We start from the raw sequence: 17,727 nt of genomic DNA, 5'->3' as shown, positions 1-17,727 counted from the left end.
TTTACCACTGGAGTTCTTCATACATATCTAATGAAGCTTTTACTCAATCTTTTAATTAAATTTGAGTTATGGCTAGAGATGCTCTTAGAAAGGTTTGACAGAAAAGAGGAAAAATAACTTAATCCAATTCAAATATGGTGTTTTCTAGCTATAGTAGGGCACCTAATGATCATTTTCAAGGAAATATGAATTCTTTGGAAAATTAATCATGACAAATGAATACAGTGGAAATTCATTAATGGTGTCACCATGGATGATTTGAGAATAATTGATTGAAGAAGAAGAAGAAGAAGAATTGAAAGCTAGAGAGAGAGAATTTTAAAGCTTCAATGAACAACCGAATTTGAATTATTATTTTTGATTTGAGAGATTCTATTACCTCATCAACATTTGTACATAGAATCAAACACACATCTTGAACTCAAACCAACTCGGCATCAAAATCGATAGGAATTGAGAATCAAAACTGTTTAAAGGATAAGATTTTTGACTATTTTGGTTTTATGGTTCTACCAATTCAAGAATTGAAAACAATTGGAAATGAAATTGATAAAATTTAATAGTTCTGGCTCCTTTAGGAGCTGAACCGGAGTCAACCCATTGACACTATAAATTGATAGGTAATTTGACCTCAAAATTGATAGAACTAACAATTTGAAAAACACTACAAAGTTTCTTTCAATCTCAAAACTTCTTAATTCCCCAATTTCAGCTAGAGTCGTGATAACATGAACACCCCCCCCCCCCCCCCCAAATCACAGAACCGTAAATCAATTGCCTCGGGATACATAATGAAAGAAATGATGATTATGTGTATCTCAAGACAAATGATCTACAATTCTGTGATAAGGGTATGTGTAATGACAGGGGTATCCAAAAATCATTACATTTTCAACTAATTCTACAAAGTGTAATGATTTTCTGACCCCCTTCCCCCCCCCCCCCCCCCCCTACACCCTCATCACATAATTATAAATTATTTACCTTGGGATATGTGTAATCATAAATATTTTTCTTTTGTATCCCGAGGCAAATAATCTACGGTCCTTTGATAGGGCGTGTGTGTCACACCATGGCGTCGTACTAATACGACTCATCTACAAAGAATAATCAACACCAAATTGCAAACAAAGACTTTTTCTACATTTGATCTAAAAACTCATTTGACAGATCAATTGAAATTCAAGCTCAGAATTTGTTTTATTAAAAGGAACATTAATACACAAAATTCAAACTTTCTGCAAACTACATACATCTTCAATTAAATAAAATATTCATCAAGGTTGGACCACGGAAACAAGACGAGGGACCTTCTCTCCATCAAACAACAAGCTCACATATTCCTCTTCAATCTTCTCCAGTACAAGCTCACCATGGAAAGCCTTACAATACATATATAACACCGTATTTGTCGCCACACCATTTAGCATTATAGCCATTACAAGCAACGAAAGAAAAACAATCTCAAACACCGAAAAGCCCCAACGTATCGACTTTATGCTGCTCAGCAACACAACAGGCACAAGCACACGATAAAACAATATCAGAAACACTGCCACACCCCTCATTCCCCTCACCAAATACCAACTTCGCCTAAAAGGCTCAAATCCCCAACTTGATTCAACCACCACAATCACATAAGCTAAAACCCAATTCACCTGCAAATACATAAACCCTAACCCTAAAATCACCCAACCCATTACGTAAACTATGGTAAAGTAAGGCAAAGTATACAAAAATTGAAACCCTAGAACTTCAATCGACCTGATTAGTATATATCGAACAAACCCAACAAGAAATAAGACTGCCAAGATGATAATTAGAGCGCAGAGAACCGTTATAAAGAGGCGTAAGAGAGAATTCGAGAGAGATTTAATGGAGGATTTGAAGTTTAGAGGACGATCGAAGAATCCTTGATAGACGCTGTATGTGACGGTTCCTGTGGCGCAGAGAAAGAGGGTGAGAACTATGAAGGAGTAGAGGAGAGAGATTGAGAGGGTTTCCAGGTCGATACGATATTGGTGAGGAGTGTAACGGATGAGGATCTCTGTTGGGTTTGTAGCGGATTTGGTGATTAAGAGATGGAGAATTGGTAAGGCGTAGAAGGACAAGGCAATGGGGAAGAGAAAGACGAATGAGAGCGCTAAGAAATGGCGGTAATGGGCATTCATGATTCTCTTTGTTTCTGACATAACCTCACATGGTGTCGCCATGGATGATTTGAGAAGAACTGATAGACGAAGAAGAATACTTGCACAGAGAGAGAGAGAGAGAGGAACTGATAGACGAAGGAAGAAGAATAATTGCAGATAGAGAGAGAGAGTTACTCTTGGTTTGGTTACAATCAGACGTTCGAACAAAGACCTAGACTTTAAATTATATTTTAGGAAAATGCTGAACTGACTTTCTTTGATAATGCGTACATCACTGTGCTGACGTGTCAGTATGAAAAGAACCATAGATTCCTTGCCTTTTATTTCGAGGAAAGAAATCTATGGTTCTCTGCATATTATCATGAAAGGTCAGTGTTAAGCATAGTGTCGAAGTAAGTCTGTTTAGAACCTCTATTTTTCATTTTTTTTAGACTGAGTCAGACTTTATGACTTAGAAAGAGGAGTGATTCTTTGTTCACACATATCAATAATAAGAGAATTTTCTCCCTCTCCTGGCCATGGTAAAAAAATTGAAATTTACTAATAAAATCATCTTGGTACAATCAAAAGTATGATCCAAATACGGAAGTGTTGTAAAGGATGATATTCAATAAATTTTGGGAAAAAAAATTAAAAATTATTTTTCACCATTGTATTTTAATTTTAAATTTGAATGCTCAATAATTGTCTATTTTCAACATTATTGATAAAGTTTGAAATTTATTTTTTTTTACCATGATTTTTCTTTTTTATGGAATCTAGAAGGTGGTTGTGATTGATTTTTTTTTTTCAAGAAATCTAGAAAGTTGTTGCGTTTGATTGCCAATATGATAATCTATATGTATTCCACAATACTTTTAAGATTTAAAATTCTTTTATTATTACTTATGTCATCAACGCCATATGTCAAAACGGTATTGGTTTGTGAGAAAAGTTGTGAGCAAACAATCACTCTTGAAAGACTTGAGAAAGTAGAGGTAATTTTGTCTAAAAGTCAGGATTAAGAACGGTTGTTGTCCCGTACACGAAAGCAATAGGGAGAAAAATTCTCTCAACCTGCACATGATCTGTCCACGAATTTTAATTTTAGATTTGAAATTTTAAAAAGAATCCTAGGACCCACATGAATTATCATATTGGCAATCGAATAGCATAGCCTTCAAAAAAATTTTAAAAGCTTTTGGTTAAAAATTTAAAAAAAAAAAAGAAAAAAAACAAAGTTTTTCAAACTTGATCCAAAGTGTTGAAAATAGATAGCAACCAAGCACTCAAATTTAAAATTCAAATTCAAATTCAATGATGAAAAATAAAATTTTAATTTTTAACTTTTCTAAATTCATGGAATTCCGTGCTTGACCTACTGACCGTGTGGATATGTGGCTCATCCCTTAGTGAACAAGCATATCAAATTTTAATCATTATTATATTAACAAATATTTTTAAATATTAATGTTCCTAAAATTAAGGAAAATGAAGATATGAACATGATTTTCTTTTAAAAAATTAATTAAATATTAAATTTTAATAATTAGTATATTAATAATATATTTTTAAATATTAATGTTCCTAAAACAAAGAAATGAAGATATGGAGGTGATTTTCTTTTAAAAAATTAATTAAAAATTAAATTTTAACAATTAAATATTAACAAATAGTTTTAAATAGTAATGCTGATAAAAATTTAAAAATTTAAGATATGGACGTGATTTTCCTTTGAAAATTTAATTAAATATTAAATTTTAATAATTATTATATTAACAAAAATCTTGATTTTTTCCCTCCATTTTTCCTCTTCCTCTTGATTAAAAAATAAAAAATATTAAGTAATTTTCTTACTATTTCTTTTTAACTAATTAATTAAATATTATATTTTTAACAATTGTTATATTTACACATTTTCTACGTCTTCTACCTATAAAAAAGTAATTAAAATTTAATTTTTTTAATAATTAAATATAAAAAAAAATATGTTTAAGTAGTAATTTTACTAAAAATAAGAAAATTAAATACATGGACATATTTTCCTTTAAAAAAATAATTAAATATTAAATTTTGATAATTTTTATATTAACAAATATTTTTAAATATTAATGTTCTCACCAGTAAGGAAAATGAAGATATGGAGGTGATTTTTTTTTTTAAATTTTAACAATTAAATATTAAAAAATATTTTTAAATATTAATATTGATAAAAATAAGGAAATTAAAGATATGGTAGTGATTTTCTTTTAAAAAATTAATTCAATATTAAATTTTAATATTATTATTGTAGACACGGGATTTCGTCATTACGACGGCCACATCTACTATGATTTGGAGTCGCCACCATTCATATTGTAAGTGGGTGTGAATGGTCACCCGATGTGCATTTTTGAAAAAATGACATTTTGACATTTTAGTGACTCACGTGGATAAGGTACGGATCAAACCTTAAGATCCGGGATGAGCGGCTCGGTTGGAGAAAAGGGAAGGTGTTAGGCACCCTTTTCTCCCCACTAAATAGTGGTAACCTCAACTCAACTCAGTCATTTGATTAAAAAAATACGAAAAATGATGTGCCACGTGTTGTGCATTTGTACCCTAGATAGGGGTTCATTTTCGGCTTGATCATAGGGTCATTCCATTTATGGAAATGACCCTTATAGACCTTTAGCCTTGGGGTCCATTCATCCTAAAAAATAAAATGAAGGGGAGAGGGGTGATAGAAGAGGGAGGAGGAGAGGATGTAGAAGAGAGAGGGGGGGTTGCCTTGAACCCACCTTGTATCTTCTTTCTTCTTTTCTTTTTTCTTCTTCTTCTTTGAGTCTTCTTGAGTCCTTAGTATTTTAAGCAAATACAACTCTTTTTTTTTGGTTGAAGGAGTAAAGAAGAGATGATGAGTATGTGATTTTTTTTTATGAGACTTGGGGAGGATTAGTGTGAGGGAATTGATGAGGATTTTCTTAGTGAGAGGGGTGATAGTTGTTAGTAGAGAGAGAGTTGGGGAGAGAAACTTTGTAGTGAAAGTGAGGGCCATTTTCGGGAAGAGGAGGAGGGTATTTATAGATGTTGAGGAGTTATTTTAGGGATATAATGGGGTGAAGTGAAGAAAAAGATAAAATGGTTATGAGTTTGAGAGAGAAGTGGGTGTAATTTAGAGGAGATTGGAGGGTATTTAGGTAAGGAGGGTTAAATGGGTGAGTTTTGACCCAAATGGTTTGGATCCTACCCAACCCATTTGGGTGGAGTGTTTGGTGAGGTAAGTTTAAGATAGTGGTTGTGATTTGATTTAAGAGTATGGAGGATTTAAAGAGGTGGTTGATGATATTTTGGGAGGGTGAGGGAGATGATGCCATGTGTTAAGGTGGGTGGAATGAAGGGTTGGGATAGGTTGATAGGAGAGGTTGAGTGTTTGACTTAAGAGGATGGTGTAGGTTTAGGTTGTAGATGTAGGTTTTGTAGGGAATGATGAGGGTAGATTAGGGGAGGTATAAGTTAGGAGTGTGGGTAGAAGTGTTTGATTTGAGAGAAAAGGTGATGGGTTGATGTGTGGGTAGATGGGATTTAAAGCAAATTAATGGGGTAGGTAGTTGGGTGAGGGAGGTGAGATGGGGTGATGACATGTGTCATCTTTTGATGATAAAAGAGTGATTGGTTGATGTGGGTTGTGGTTTATGGGTTAGGGTTGTGGGTTGGATAATGAATTGGATATGGTTAATGATTTGTGGGCTTTGTAGTGTTGGGCTTGGGTTTTAGAAATGATTTTTGGGTTTTAAGGATTGGTTGAGGGTTGTTTTGAAATGGATTTCGAGGGTATTGGTTGGTTTTAGATTTTAGGTGATGTGAGATTAATTTTAGGCTAGGGGTAAGATGAGAAATCGATTTAAGAAAGTGTTGAGGGCTTGTGGGCCTTAGGTGGGCCTATGGTTTTTACGGATACGGAGGCGGAGCGGTGGTAGTAGAGGAGGGGTAGGTATCCCAAGTCTCGCATTTTTAATTTTTTAATTTTTTTAGATTTTTGCAATCATTAGTTTGATAAAAAACGCCACGTGTTGACGAATCGGGCTTTTTAGGCCCGTTGGTGAAATTTATCAAAAATTTGGCGTTTTTAATTTTTAGAAGCAGAGCGGTGAATAATGGGAAAGCGTAAGGTAGGCCGAGTCCTTTTGGTGGCCTCCTAAACCATTGAAAGGTCTTAGGGGCCTCGATTTGGTCAAAATGTCCCTTTTCAACGACTTGGGCCCTTAAGGCCCGCTGGCCCATTTATTTGGAAAATCGATATTTTTGGGTCCTTTCGAGAAGTGGCCCGTTCAAATTGAGGTGTCTACAATTATACTAACAAATTTTTTAAATATTAATGTTCTTAGGAAAATGAAAATATGGAGGTGATTTTCATTTAAAAAATGAATTAAAAATTAAATTTTAATAATTAAATATTCAAAAATATTTTAAAATAGTAATGTTGCTAAAAATAAGGAAATCAAAGATATGGAAGTAATTTTCCTTTGGAAAGTTAATTAAATATTAAATTTTAATAATTATTATATGAACAAAAAAATCGATTAAAAAAATTCGGCACTTAAGTGTCGAAAATTTGATTAAAAAATTAAAAAAATTAAAAAAAAAAAAAACTTCGTCACTTTAAGTTCTGAAAATTTGGAATAAAAAAATATATTTTTTGATGGTTTAAGTGCCGAAATAGGTTACTTTCAATAAATTTACAAAAATTATTATTTTTTTAATAAATAATATTTAAATTAATTTATTTTATTTTTAATTTTATAATTACCCCTTAAAAAATTGTTTGGTTCTCCAAACCAATTAAAAATACTTCCATTTTATCAGTTTGTGATTCGGCCTGGTACCAATGAATTGGGATAACATAGTCCTTGTCCAGTTTTTGGATTTTAAATTCAACAAAAATTAAGGGAAAAAGAGAGAGAGAGAGATATGCTCTTTGCACAAAGTTGAGGCTCTAACAAAAAAAATTTTCCCTATATTTATATCGTTTGGGTTTAAAACTTTATGAGCCTAATAATAATAATTGTAAACAACTACTAAAATTGTTTCAAGGAGTGTTGTAATGTTTTGTAATGCTGAGATTATAATTTAAGCCAAAGCTTGTAACGTTTGAAAAGTATGTTTTAATCTTTAATTGGGCTGTAATGAGTAATTTAAGGAATTGGGGGCGTTATAAGTTAAAGTTGGGGTGCCATTAGAAGCTCTTAAAAATGGAATGACCGTTGTTGCACTTTCACCTTCCTATTTTGAAAATTGGAAAGAATTTATTTAAATTCCAAAAAAGTCCTTTGGGATCATTCTCCTGCAAAATTCAGATTCTGCACTTAAATTCTCATTAAAAAAATGTTGCACTCCTCTCTCTCTTTTCTTTTTCTTTTGTTCTTCCACAATTATCCCAAAAAAATTATTGTTAGTTTGGTAATTATTCCAAAAAATATTTTTTCATTTCAGAACCATGTTTACCAAATTATTGTTATTTTGTTTCCTTCAATTCCAGAAGAACCTCTTCTCGCTCCAAACTCAAATCGATTATGTATGTTCGAATACCTACAAATCTGTGAAATATACAGGAAAGCCGAAGCCTCGTTTTGGACAGCCGAGGAAGTCGATCTTTCTCAAGATCTTCGTCATTGGGAGACCCTAACTCACGACGAAAAACACTTCATCACTCACATTCTCGCGTTCTTCGCAGTTTCAGATGGAATTGTTCTTGAAAATCTCACTAATCGCTTAATGAAAGAAGTCCAAATCGCCGAAGCTTGAGCCTTCTACGGATTTCAACATCCACTCTGAGATGTACAGTCTCTTGTTAGAATCATACATCAAGGATTCAAACCCAAAAGAGCCGTTTATTTCACTCAATCGAGACCGTCCCTTGTGTGGTCAAAAAAGCCGAGTGGGCCCTCAGATGGATCGACGGTTCAGAAAGCTTCGCTGAACGATTAATCGCCTTCGCTTGTGTTGAAGGGATCTTCTTCTCTGGAAGCTTTTGCGCGATATTTTGGTTAAAGAAACGTGGTTTAATGCCGGGTTTGACTTTTTCAAACGAGTTAATCTCGCGAGAAGAAGGGTTACATTGTGATTTCGCTTGTTTGCTTTATAGCTTGTTGAGTCAGAAACTGAGTGAAGAACGAGTTAAGGGAATCGTGTGTGACGCGTTACCGTGTGCTTTAGTTGGAATGAATGGTGATTTGATGAGCCAATATAATAAGTTTGTGGCTGATAGGTTGTTGGGTGCCTTGGGATACGAAAATATGTACAATGTTCAGAATCCATTTGATTGTATGGAGTTGATTTCTTTACAAGGAAAGACTAATTTCTTTGAAAAGGGGGTTGGGGAGTACCAGAAAACTTCTGCGATGTCGAGTTTGAATGGGAATGGTGGGTCTTCAAAATGGATGAATATTTCTGATTTTTGGTTTAGAAATGTAACTATTTTTTCCCTTATAATTGTATTTTTTGTTTGTTTGTTGTCTTATTATTATTATTAATTTGTTTTGAAAATTTTTCTTTTCTAACATAGTAAGATTTTAGCTTTATCAAGGATTGTTTTGCTCAAATGAATTATATCTAACACCACAGCCCTCTTAAGTTTCATTGAAAAACTCAAATACAAATAAACAAAATTCAAAAATCAGTTTATTTTGAGCGTGATTCAGGTTTTGAAAATGGATGGTAACGAACTTCCACATAACTCCTAAGAATAAAATTGAAATTCAACAATACAAAATATTTTATTTTTTTTCAAAGTTCATAGAATTTTATCGTCTACGACCGAAAGCATTGGCTAATGTTTTTGGATGCTGAGGCATGATTTCAAAACCCCTTCGAGATCGGGATGTATTGCTCGAGTCATCTTGGTATCGCCCAGTAACAAGACAAATGGACAGACAAGTCAACGTATCGGACGAGATTTAAAATCCATATTCATTTTTCTCATTGTTGAACGAGACGTCTCAAACGTATCAGAAAACTTGACCGAAACAACTCGATCTCATTCATAGAAGAGATGAGACACCAAAACCAATTTTAAAACCATGTGCTTAGGTGAGGCCAAGACCCTTAGTAAAGGTGAAATCCTTAGTAAGATTAGTCTATGTTTTTTTCATTTTTAAGGGAATTTCAATTTTCCTAAATCATGTCTCTTGATGTCGAGTATGTATTCTCCTCCACTCTTAGTTGTCATACCCACATTTATGTCCCATGACACTATTTCAGTCATTGTTCTCCTTCTTTCCAACAGATTGATTTTTTGGAATAATTGATTGGTTAATGTAATATCAAAATGCTAGTTTGTATAGGTCACGGGTTTGATTCTTTTCACCTTTATGGGTGCGGGGAGTGTCCAGTTGCATAGAAACATACCACATACATGAATGAGTTATAATATTTTCTAATGTAAAGATCATATTTTGAGTCATACCTTTTGTAATGTTTGAATAGTGGGCTTTAATCTTTAATTGGGGGTGTGAAATAATTTAAGAAATTGGAGTGTAGTAAGTAAAAGTTGGGGTGCCAATAGCAGCTCTCATCTTTTATCTTCTGCCAAGTCCTGAGTTACACCACTCCCTTAATAGTCAAATTACTACCAACAACAACAACCAAAAAAAAAATAAAAAATGAATAACCCTTAAATATTACTTTATCCCTGAATCAAATGAAGTTCTGTAAACTTTATTTCTAACAAAATCATTCAAAAATCTTTGAAGTTGCAAGAGGTGGTTGCTGAGAGCAAAAACCAGACCATCTTTCAGCACCATAACATTGTTCTGTGATGCCAAGGCATCCAATAAACTCTGGTGTCATTTCGACTTCTTTCCTTGCTTCTTCTTGATAACTTCATCAATGTACATGATACCTTTGCCTTTGTAAACTTCGGGAGGCTTACAACTACGAACTGCGGCGGCAAACTGGTGCACTCTTTGTTTATCTATCCCGGTACAGCAAACGATGTTGGGTTTGAAACAAAACACACGAACCGCTGGTGGAACGGTTAGTTCGACCTCATGGCTGTAACCCAACTTCATATACAATAAGCGGCCTTCTGATTCAGCTCTGGCTTTGAATCCCACTCCCACAATCTTAAGCAAGCGAAAAAATTTGGCTTCCATCAATAGTTTTCAAATTATCCACTCGCAATCTGCAGAAGAAAACTTTTTTCAATAAATAATACAATAAAGCTTAATGTAAAAAATACTTCTCATAGGGTTAAGGGGGTAAAAGCGGAAAGACAATTACGATTTAAAAAAAAAAAAAAAAAAAGGAAAGACAATAAAGTTGTAGAGGTATTATTGGAAAGGGGTAGTAGAAGGGTAAAGGTAATAAAGTTGGAGGGGTACTACCATATTATAGAAAGGGTCTTTTTATCGCGTGTGCCCGGGCACACGTTTAAGTGCAATAAATACACTTTGGAAATTGGATTTTGTACCGAAAATGCTCTTTAAAATTTTTTTTTTTTACCAAAATACCCTCTGATTCCAATTTCCTAAGTGTAGTCATTGCACTTTACCGTGTTGAAAAAGGGGGGAAAAGGAAAGAGAATATAGTTTGAGAGGTATTATTGGAAATGGGGTAGAAGAGAAAAAGAAATAAATTTAATGAGCATTCTTGAAAGAGGGGTATTATTACATATACAAGTACTTGCAAGAGGGATAGGTGCATAAAACAAAACAAAAAAAGAAGGTTAAAAAAATGCCAAAGTCCATTTATAAGATCTGCAATGCCACAAACAATCGTGCAACTATCATATAATAGAAACAGTAGGACACATTGAAGGAACCAGGTTTCATACCCAATTTGAGCTCTCCACTAGCATCTGAGATTGATTCTCAAAAATACAAGAAGAAAAACATGTAAACTTGAAAGGAAATGGCACGCCTTCAAGACTCGATGACTAGTTTTCATACAGAAATACTGAACATGGAAAGAAAGGTTTATCTAGTTTTCATTTAATAAATTGGTTCACTTGAGTCACTTCTGAATTTTTCGGAAAATACTTTTAAGGGTCCATTTGGTTCGCTTTACTCTGGAATGGTGTTAAATATGAAATCACACCACTTCGGAATGGTGTCAGTTCTGAGTAATGTCAGCCGCAATTTCCATCATTTGGACGACCATGGAATTCCCGTTAATTTATTTTCAACCCTTCGGTTTGGTTAACGACTTGCATAATAATTAGAGTCCTGCTGGAGTGACCTCAAGACTGGACCTCATATCGCACATCTTGACGTGAAAGTGGATAGGAACCATAGATGCTTTTTCACTTGTATCTCGAGGAAAACCGTCCATGGTTCCCATACACTTTCACATCAGCGTGTGCGATGTGAGGTCCAATCTTGAGGTCACTTCAGCATTATTCTAATAATTATCCAGTACAACTCAAATCTGAGACTATTAACCCATGCTATGATATAATGTGATGCATCCCACTTTTAAACAAAGAATTTTGATCACGGGAACCACAATGGATAAATGGTTCCTGCATTACATGGTATCCAAATGTGGGTTTGATGGACTATCAATTATCAATCTAGGTGGGGCCAGGATTTTGCCCACATGGGGGCGACTAAGAGTGGAAAAATAATTGTGATTGCAACTAAGAGAAATTTTTTTTTTGTAGGGTCAACTAAGAGTAGAAAAAAATTCTGGGAGCAATAGCAACGGATTTTTTTATCCTCCGCTATTACCTGCCACAACAGCTTATTAATTCTTTAATTTTGAAAATTCTTGTGGGGGCAAGAGCCCCCACTGTCAATGGAAATCTGCCTCTGAATGTACGAGTGGTATTTACACCTTTGTAGTCAGCCCAAACTTGGGAAGGTGCAAAGACCATCTTTAGTGTGTCATCCCATTTTCAACCACTTTAGTTGAAAAGATCTTTGGCAGCGGCAAACCATGCATGACACCAAGGAAGCCAGGAAGCAAACTGTAAGCTACGATAGTGGCTAAATAGGCCACTATTGGTTCCTCATTCTCATTGTCCATCCCTTTCCCTACCAGTAATGGTTTTAAGCATTATAGTAAGAAAAATCATACAATACATTGCTATTAGTTTCCAGAGATCACTAAGATTAAATATAAAGACCTGACTAGAATTGCAAGTCACACTTTATGAACACCTCCATAAGAAGTAAATATAGATATTGTTTGCATGTCTATATATATATATATTTGCTTTGTACTGTACAGCATTTAAATATAGCCACATAGTGGAAGAGCATCGAAGTCAGGACCTGGCGAGCATACCCAATCCGTCCTTACCATCTCAGCGAACCCTCGGTGGGTGTTTACAGGTATATTATCATATGTGTTTGTATGATAAGATACGACATCAATAGTCATCACTCATCATAACATACTTGGAAACGAAATTGTATACAAAAGCGAAAATAAAATGTAGGTGAAGCAAAACCAATGTGTATGGAGACTTAGACCCATAGCTTAGTTTTTGACAGATTGCAAAACAGCTTTGAGATTGTGGGTTCAATTCCAACTAAACCATTGAACAAAAAAGTGTGTATCCTCTACTCATTAACACAATGACACAAACATATAAGAGGGTCTCAACGAAACTACAAGATTCAATTGAAGACTAAATAGTAAGTGTATTGACATGCCATGTATACTAACACTACACGTATGTCTCACTGCTATTGGTTGCAAAAGCCAAACACCGTTACAAATGTAATAAAATGTTCAAAAAATAGATGTGTACCAATAAAAAAGACAACAATTGAATGTCTAAGCTAAACTAGATAACAGAAACCTATATCTTCTCTACTTTGACTATAGCTGCAACTGCAATCTGGATTTTGGATTTCAATCTCTACATTCGTGGGTTTCATCTCTTCCCATGTTTGGAATCATCATTTTCTTCTTTCAAATATCCAGTCAATCTAAAGCATTATTGTACAAACACATTTTTTTAAGGTCTACTTCTGGCCTTCCCCAGTTATTAGAAGGGGACACAAAACCAACAACAATTGTTACTCTATCTGGTTTGCTACATATTGAAATGGCACTATTATTCTAGCCCGATCTGGTTCTTACTCGGTAATTGTTTTTGGATGATCTACCAAAACATACACTGAAAATTGAAAAATTACCAAAATGGTACACTGTTCATTTTAATTCCGAAATCTATAATTTTATCGTTTTCAGAATTAAAATATTTTCGTTAAAGTGGGCAAAAATTCACTGTTTTATAAAATAGAACTTTTTACTGAAACTAAAACAACGAAAGTATTTACCGTTTTATAGAATAGGAAACAAAATTTACTATTCATTTCACAAATTTACCATTTTGGTAAAAAAAATTAATTCCGAAAAAAATAATTTACCATTTTGGAATTAAAATGAAGTGTGCCATTTGGTAATTTTTCAATTTTATTGTGCCGTTCTGGTAATTCTTCTATTGTTTTTCCCCTAATTATAACACCATGAAGTTAGGACCCAAAGCTTACAAAATAATAAAATAATAATAATAATAAGATCTCAATCAACCATCATCACTCAGCAGATCAGACCTTTTCTCTGCAATTTTTTCCCCAAATTTCAAAGAGCTTTTTTTCATTAAAATAAAATCACCACCTGAAAACATTAATTGAACCAAACCTAGAGAATTTAAACTTGTATAAACCACAAATAGAAATTTAAACCCTAATCTTCAGTAAAATCATCTAATAAAACTACTGAGAGAGAATAAATAAGGAAATTAAAGATCGATATAGAAAGCGTACCTTGTATGATTGTAGGAGAACTACTCCTCCTCCAGTACAGATCAAGGCGTTCTTCGTAATCTGAAAAACGGAAACCATAAGGAAACTTTCATTAATCTAAGCAAGACCAATCGCAACGATATCTATCATTTCAAATGAAGGTACATCTCAATCTTAATCCAAAAAAATAAAAGATATCTGGATTCGATTTTCATCTTCAACATGTATCAAAATCCCTCGTCTTCAACCCGTGTCAAAAACCTTTAATTTTTTTTCTTAAACACATTGATCTTCAACACTTAAACCTGTATCAAACAAACCCTCATCTTCAACTTCAGTTAAAAAGCGTTCATTTTTTTTTTATTCTCAAACCCATTGATCTTCAACCATTTTTTAAAAAATCCATGATTTTAATCTTCAGCTTTCAAATTCTAACTACTCAAACTTTCATACCTCAAGGACAGATAAGATTTTGGGGAAATTTTTAAAAACGAAGTAGAAAAATCAAGGGTTTTTGGCTTGAAATCGAAAATGGGAGAGATAGAGAGACTGAGAGAGAAGAACAAGATGGTGAAGGAGGGGGAATTACCTTGCCGTAGAAGGTCGCCGCCACCACTGGTTTGTAAACCCTAGGGGGAGGTGAGGCAGCTATGGGGGCAAAACCGTGAAAAGCGAAGAAAGGTTTAGAGAGTTGCTATTCGCACACCAACTTTTACTTATTATACCCTAATTTCTTAAAATTATTTATTGCACTCCAATTAAAGATTAAAACACACCTCTCACTCAGAATTATAAGATCACGATTTACAAAACATTATCACACTGTTGAAAACAATTTCAATAGATTTTTACAATTAGTATTAGACTGATATAAATTCCTTAATTCAAAAAAATATCAAGAGAGAGAGAGAGAGAAATATTTTTCAAAACGTGTGCAACTTAAGACAAAATTCTTATTCTTCTGCAATGTTCATTTTTATTTTCAAAACCTATTTTTCCAGTGAATTTGTCACTTTAATCAACGAATTTGTTGCTAAATTATTAGTGAGATCACTGATATGATAAAATTATTGATATTTTATCAACGAATTCATTGATTATAAAAGTGACGAATTCATCATGTTTTGATAATTAAAATGAATAATGTATCGTACTCGAAATTACACAAAATTATAACGGATAAGACATTTATCCCCCCACACAATTGTAGTAAAATGGGATTTACAGTTGTGTTTTATTATATAAATATAATAAGAATGAATCCAATTAAGTTTGATCTGATCCTTTAACAACCATACTAAATGGTCCCTCAATCTCAATCCCCAAATATTTCCTTCGATTAAAATTTCAAAATTACCTTAAACTCTTAAGATCATCAATCCTAAGATTTGAACGTTGGAAATCCCAATATCCCCAAATACTCTAATCATCCATTCCAATTGAAAAAGAGAAAAAGAAGAAAATAAACTCAAGCTTTTAGATTTTTTTCCTTTTTCAGAAAAATCTCATAGTTGAGCACCAAAAAAAAAAAAGATTTTTATTTTATTTTGAGTCTCTATTTGAAGAAAATCGAAGATTCATTCTCATTTTGCTATGAAAATCAAATGGGGAGCGATTAGTTGTACACCACTTAGACCACTTGTTACTAGTTGCACTCCATCACTTAAAATATTGGGGAAATGACTAAAAAGACTAATTAATTGAAAATATGTACGAAAAGGTCTATCTCCCAAACAACACTGACTCTCAAGGACCCACTAAAGCATTACTAGACATAATCCCTGAACTACCCTTTTGACAGTATCTTTAAAAGTTTACAAACCGTGTGCGTCAATCTGGCCCTTCTACGTTTTAGTGAATATTTGAGATACCCATATTTTTTAAAATTAATGAAAAATACCCCCTTGATCTTCGTCTTTTCTTATAGAATAATGAAAAATGACCTAATGACAAAAACAAAACAAGAAAAAAATCTTTAATTTTTATTCCAAAAACTGTTCATCTTACCATCTTACGATGCAATGATGATGATGATCCAACAGATTTGGAATGTGTAGGTAGATTAATGTAAGGTCTGAAATAGTTAGACCCCATCACACGCGCATATAATTTGTTAAATATTTTTAAATATAATATTAATTTTTTTGCTTTGGTGGGTGGCACATGCCATCCCACTCGGCACGTGTAGGACGTATAAAATTTCGAAAGTATGATTTAGAGAGCAAATTCAATCAATCTTACCAACTCAATTAATCCCTGGTGATTATTTCCAAATATTATACATATGTAATATGTTTCTTGTTCTCCACATACAAAAAAAAAAAAATTATATATAAACAAATAACTAGATCAAGTTTTTGACCTTAATAAGTGCATTTTCAAGTTGACTCAACAAATTGATTATAGCGAGTTTGTGCCTGAGTCACTACAAATTCTAATCGACTCGACTTGACCAACCAAGTTCTATACATCAATCACTATCAACTTGATTGGATTTTTCAATGACTCGGGACCAAACTTGGTGGAGCCAACATTTTGAGTTAACTTAGTTGAGTCAACTCAAAAATGCATCTAGTAAGTTCAAAAACTTGACTGAGTTATTTTCTTGTATAAAATAGTGTTGCGGAGAACAAGAAATATATTTTATTTATTTTAAATATTTAAAAAATAATTTTTAAATATTCATAATACTAATATAATTTTATTCGACTTGCAAATTTCCAAGTTGATTCGATTCAATGGAGATATGAGTCAAGTTTTAAAATAATATTTAAAACTATTTTAATAAATTTAATATATATTTGAAGGATTCTAAATATTTACCTACATACCAAAAATTAGTTTGATCAATCATCTAAAAGAGTATGATGATCAAATTAGTTTGGGAAGAAAAAACATCGACTTTTGGGTCATTCAGATCATTATTCTTTAGTCTATAAGAAAAGACTAGGGTCAAGGGGCATGTCATCAATTTTATAATATAGGGGTATCACTAATATTAATCAAAACTTGGAGGGACCACCTCTCACAAAAACATCATTTCATTAAACATTTAAAGCTGTTATTGTAATGGTAATTAAGATATTTTAATAAAAAGAATACTAGAAGAGGACCCTTTTAGACTCACGGTATAAATTGTGTCCTCAAGAGCAGATAAATATATCTGCCTCTATAGGTGTGATGATTTGCGACGGTACCATGATCCATCCTTACTTCTAGCGACGGAGGAACTAGCGATGGATTCAACTTCCGTAGTTGATCTGTCGAAATAGGCTAAGACGACGAAAATTCAAACCTATAGTGACGGAGAAATCCACCGTCGTAAGTGAGATATGTTGTAGTGTAATTACTTCTATAACATACTGCATTGATTCTTCTATAGCATACTACATTGATTCATGAAGCTCACATACAATACAGAATTTCCAACATACATGGCATATAGCCCAATCTATTTATTCTTGAATAAAAATGTGCCCCATAGACACCCTATTTTGTTATAGGTATGAAACATTAATGTTCTAGATCATTAATCGTAAGGGGATTTAGTATGCAATAAGGGGAAGTCTTGAAACTTTGTGAATATTTTTTATTACACATAAATAATGGTGATTAATTATAAAATATATTATTTAATCAAAATCAATGATAAATATAGATTAACTATGCATTATGTCTAATGAAGGGATTTAATATGTAATTTATCTGTAAAGTTCAGCAATAAGGACTCTAGAAATCACTTTCTAGATCCTGATAAGTCGACTTGTGTTACACATCACAACTTACAAATTTACACTTTGCAATATACAACAAGTTACAATAGCATTTTTTCTCACCAAGTTTTATAAAAATTTGTA

The 17,727-nt window shown here is 33.2% G+C and overlaps 2 protein-coding genes and 1 pseudogene across 3 annotated transcripts; 1 reads left to right on the top strand and 2 right to left on the bottom strand.

Annotated features, from left to right (window-relative positions):
* Positions 1 to 1,277: 1,277 nt before the first annotated feature.
* Positions 1,278 to 2,213, bottom strand: LOC147394730 (uncharacterized). Its single transcript, XM_086453322.1, has one exon. The coding sequence runs from the start codon at positions 2,211 to 2,213 to the stop codon at positions 1,278 to 1,280; it is 936 nt and encodes a 311-aa protein (XP_086309448.1).
* Positions 2,214 to 7,643: 5,430 nt separating this feature from the next.
* LOC147394729 (ribonucleoside-diphosphate reductase small chain-like) lies at positions 7,644 to 9,928 on the top strand (annotated as a pseudogene).
* LOC147394728 (large ribosomal subunit protein uL6m-like) lies at positions 9,651 to 14,592 on the bottom strand. 2 transcript variants are annotated; one of them, XM_086454511.1, is made up of 4 exons: positions 14,460 to 14,592; positions 13,892 to 13,951; positions 13,656 to 13,742; positions 9,651 to 10,293 (listed from the first exon to the last, which is right to left on the bottom strand). In XM_086454511.1, the coding sequence occupies exon 4, from the start codon at positions 10,262 to 10,264 to the stop codon at positions 9,956 to 9,958; it is 309 nt and encodes a 102-aa protein (XP_086310637.1). In that variant the 5' UTR covers positions 10,265 to 10,293; positions 13,656 to 13,742; positions 13,892 to 13,951; positions 14,460 to 14,592; the 3' UTR covers positions 9,651 to 9,955. The 2 variants fall into 2 exon arrangements, with proteins under 2 accessions (XP_086310637.1, XP_086310636.1); XM_086454510.1 differs by lacking the exon at positions 13,656 to 13,742 and having other exon boundaries at positions 14,460 to 14,586.
* Between the last annotated feature and the right edge of the window lie 3,135 nt (positions 14,593 to 17,727).

The sequence above is a fragment of the Akebia trifoliata genome, chromosome 9, assembly GCF_017979445.1.
Source record: "Akebia trifoliata isolate Shusen 1 chromosome 9, ASM1797944v1, whole genome shotgun sequence".
NCBI lineage: Eukaryota > Viridiplantae > Streptophyta > Magnoliopsida > Ranunculales > Lardizabalaceae > Akebia > Akebia trifoliata.
This window is presented reverse-complemented; position numbering and strand designations above follow the sequence as displayed.

Bases quoted from the DNA above. Each gene is read 5' to 3' on its own strand.
- LOC147394730 (XM_086453322.1), bottom strand. From the start codon at position 2,213: ATGGCGACACCATGTGAGGTTATGTCAGAAACAAAGAGAATCATGAAT.
- LOC147394728 (XM_086454511.1), bottom strand. From the start codon at position 10,264: ATGGAAGCCAAATTTTTTCGCTTGCTTAAGATTGTGGGAGTGGGATTC.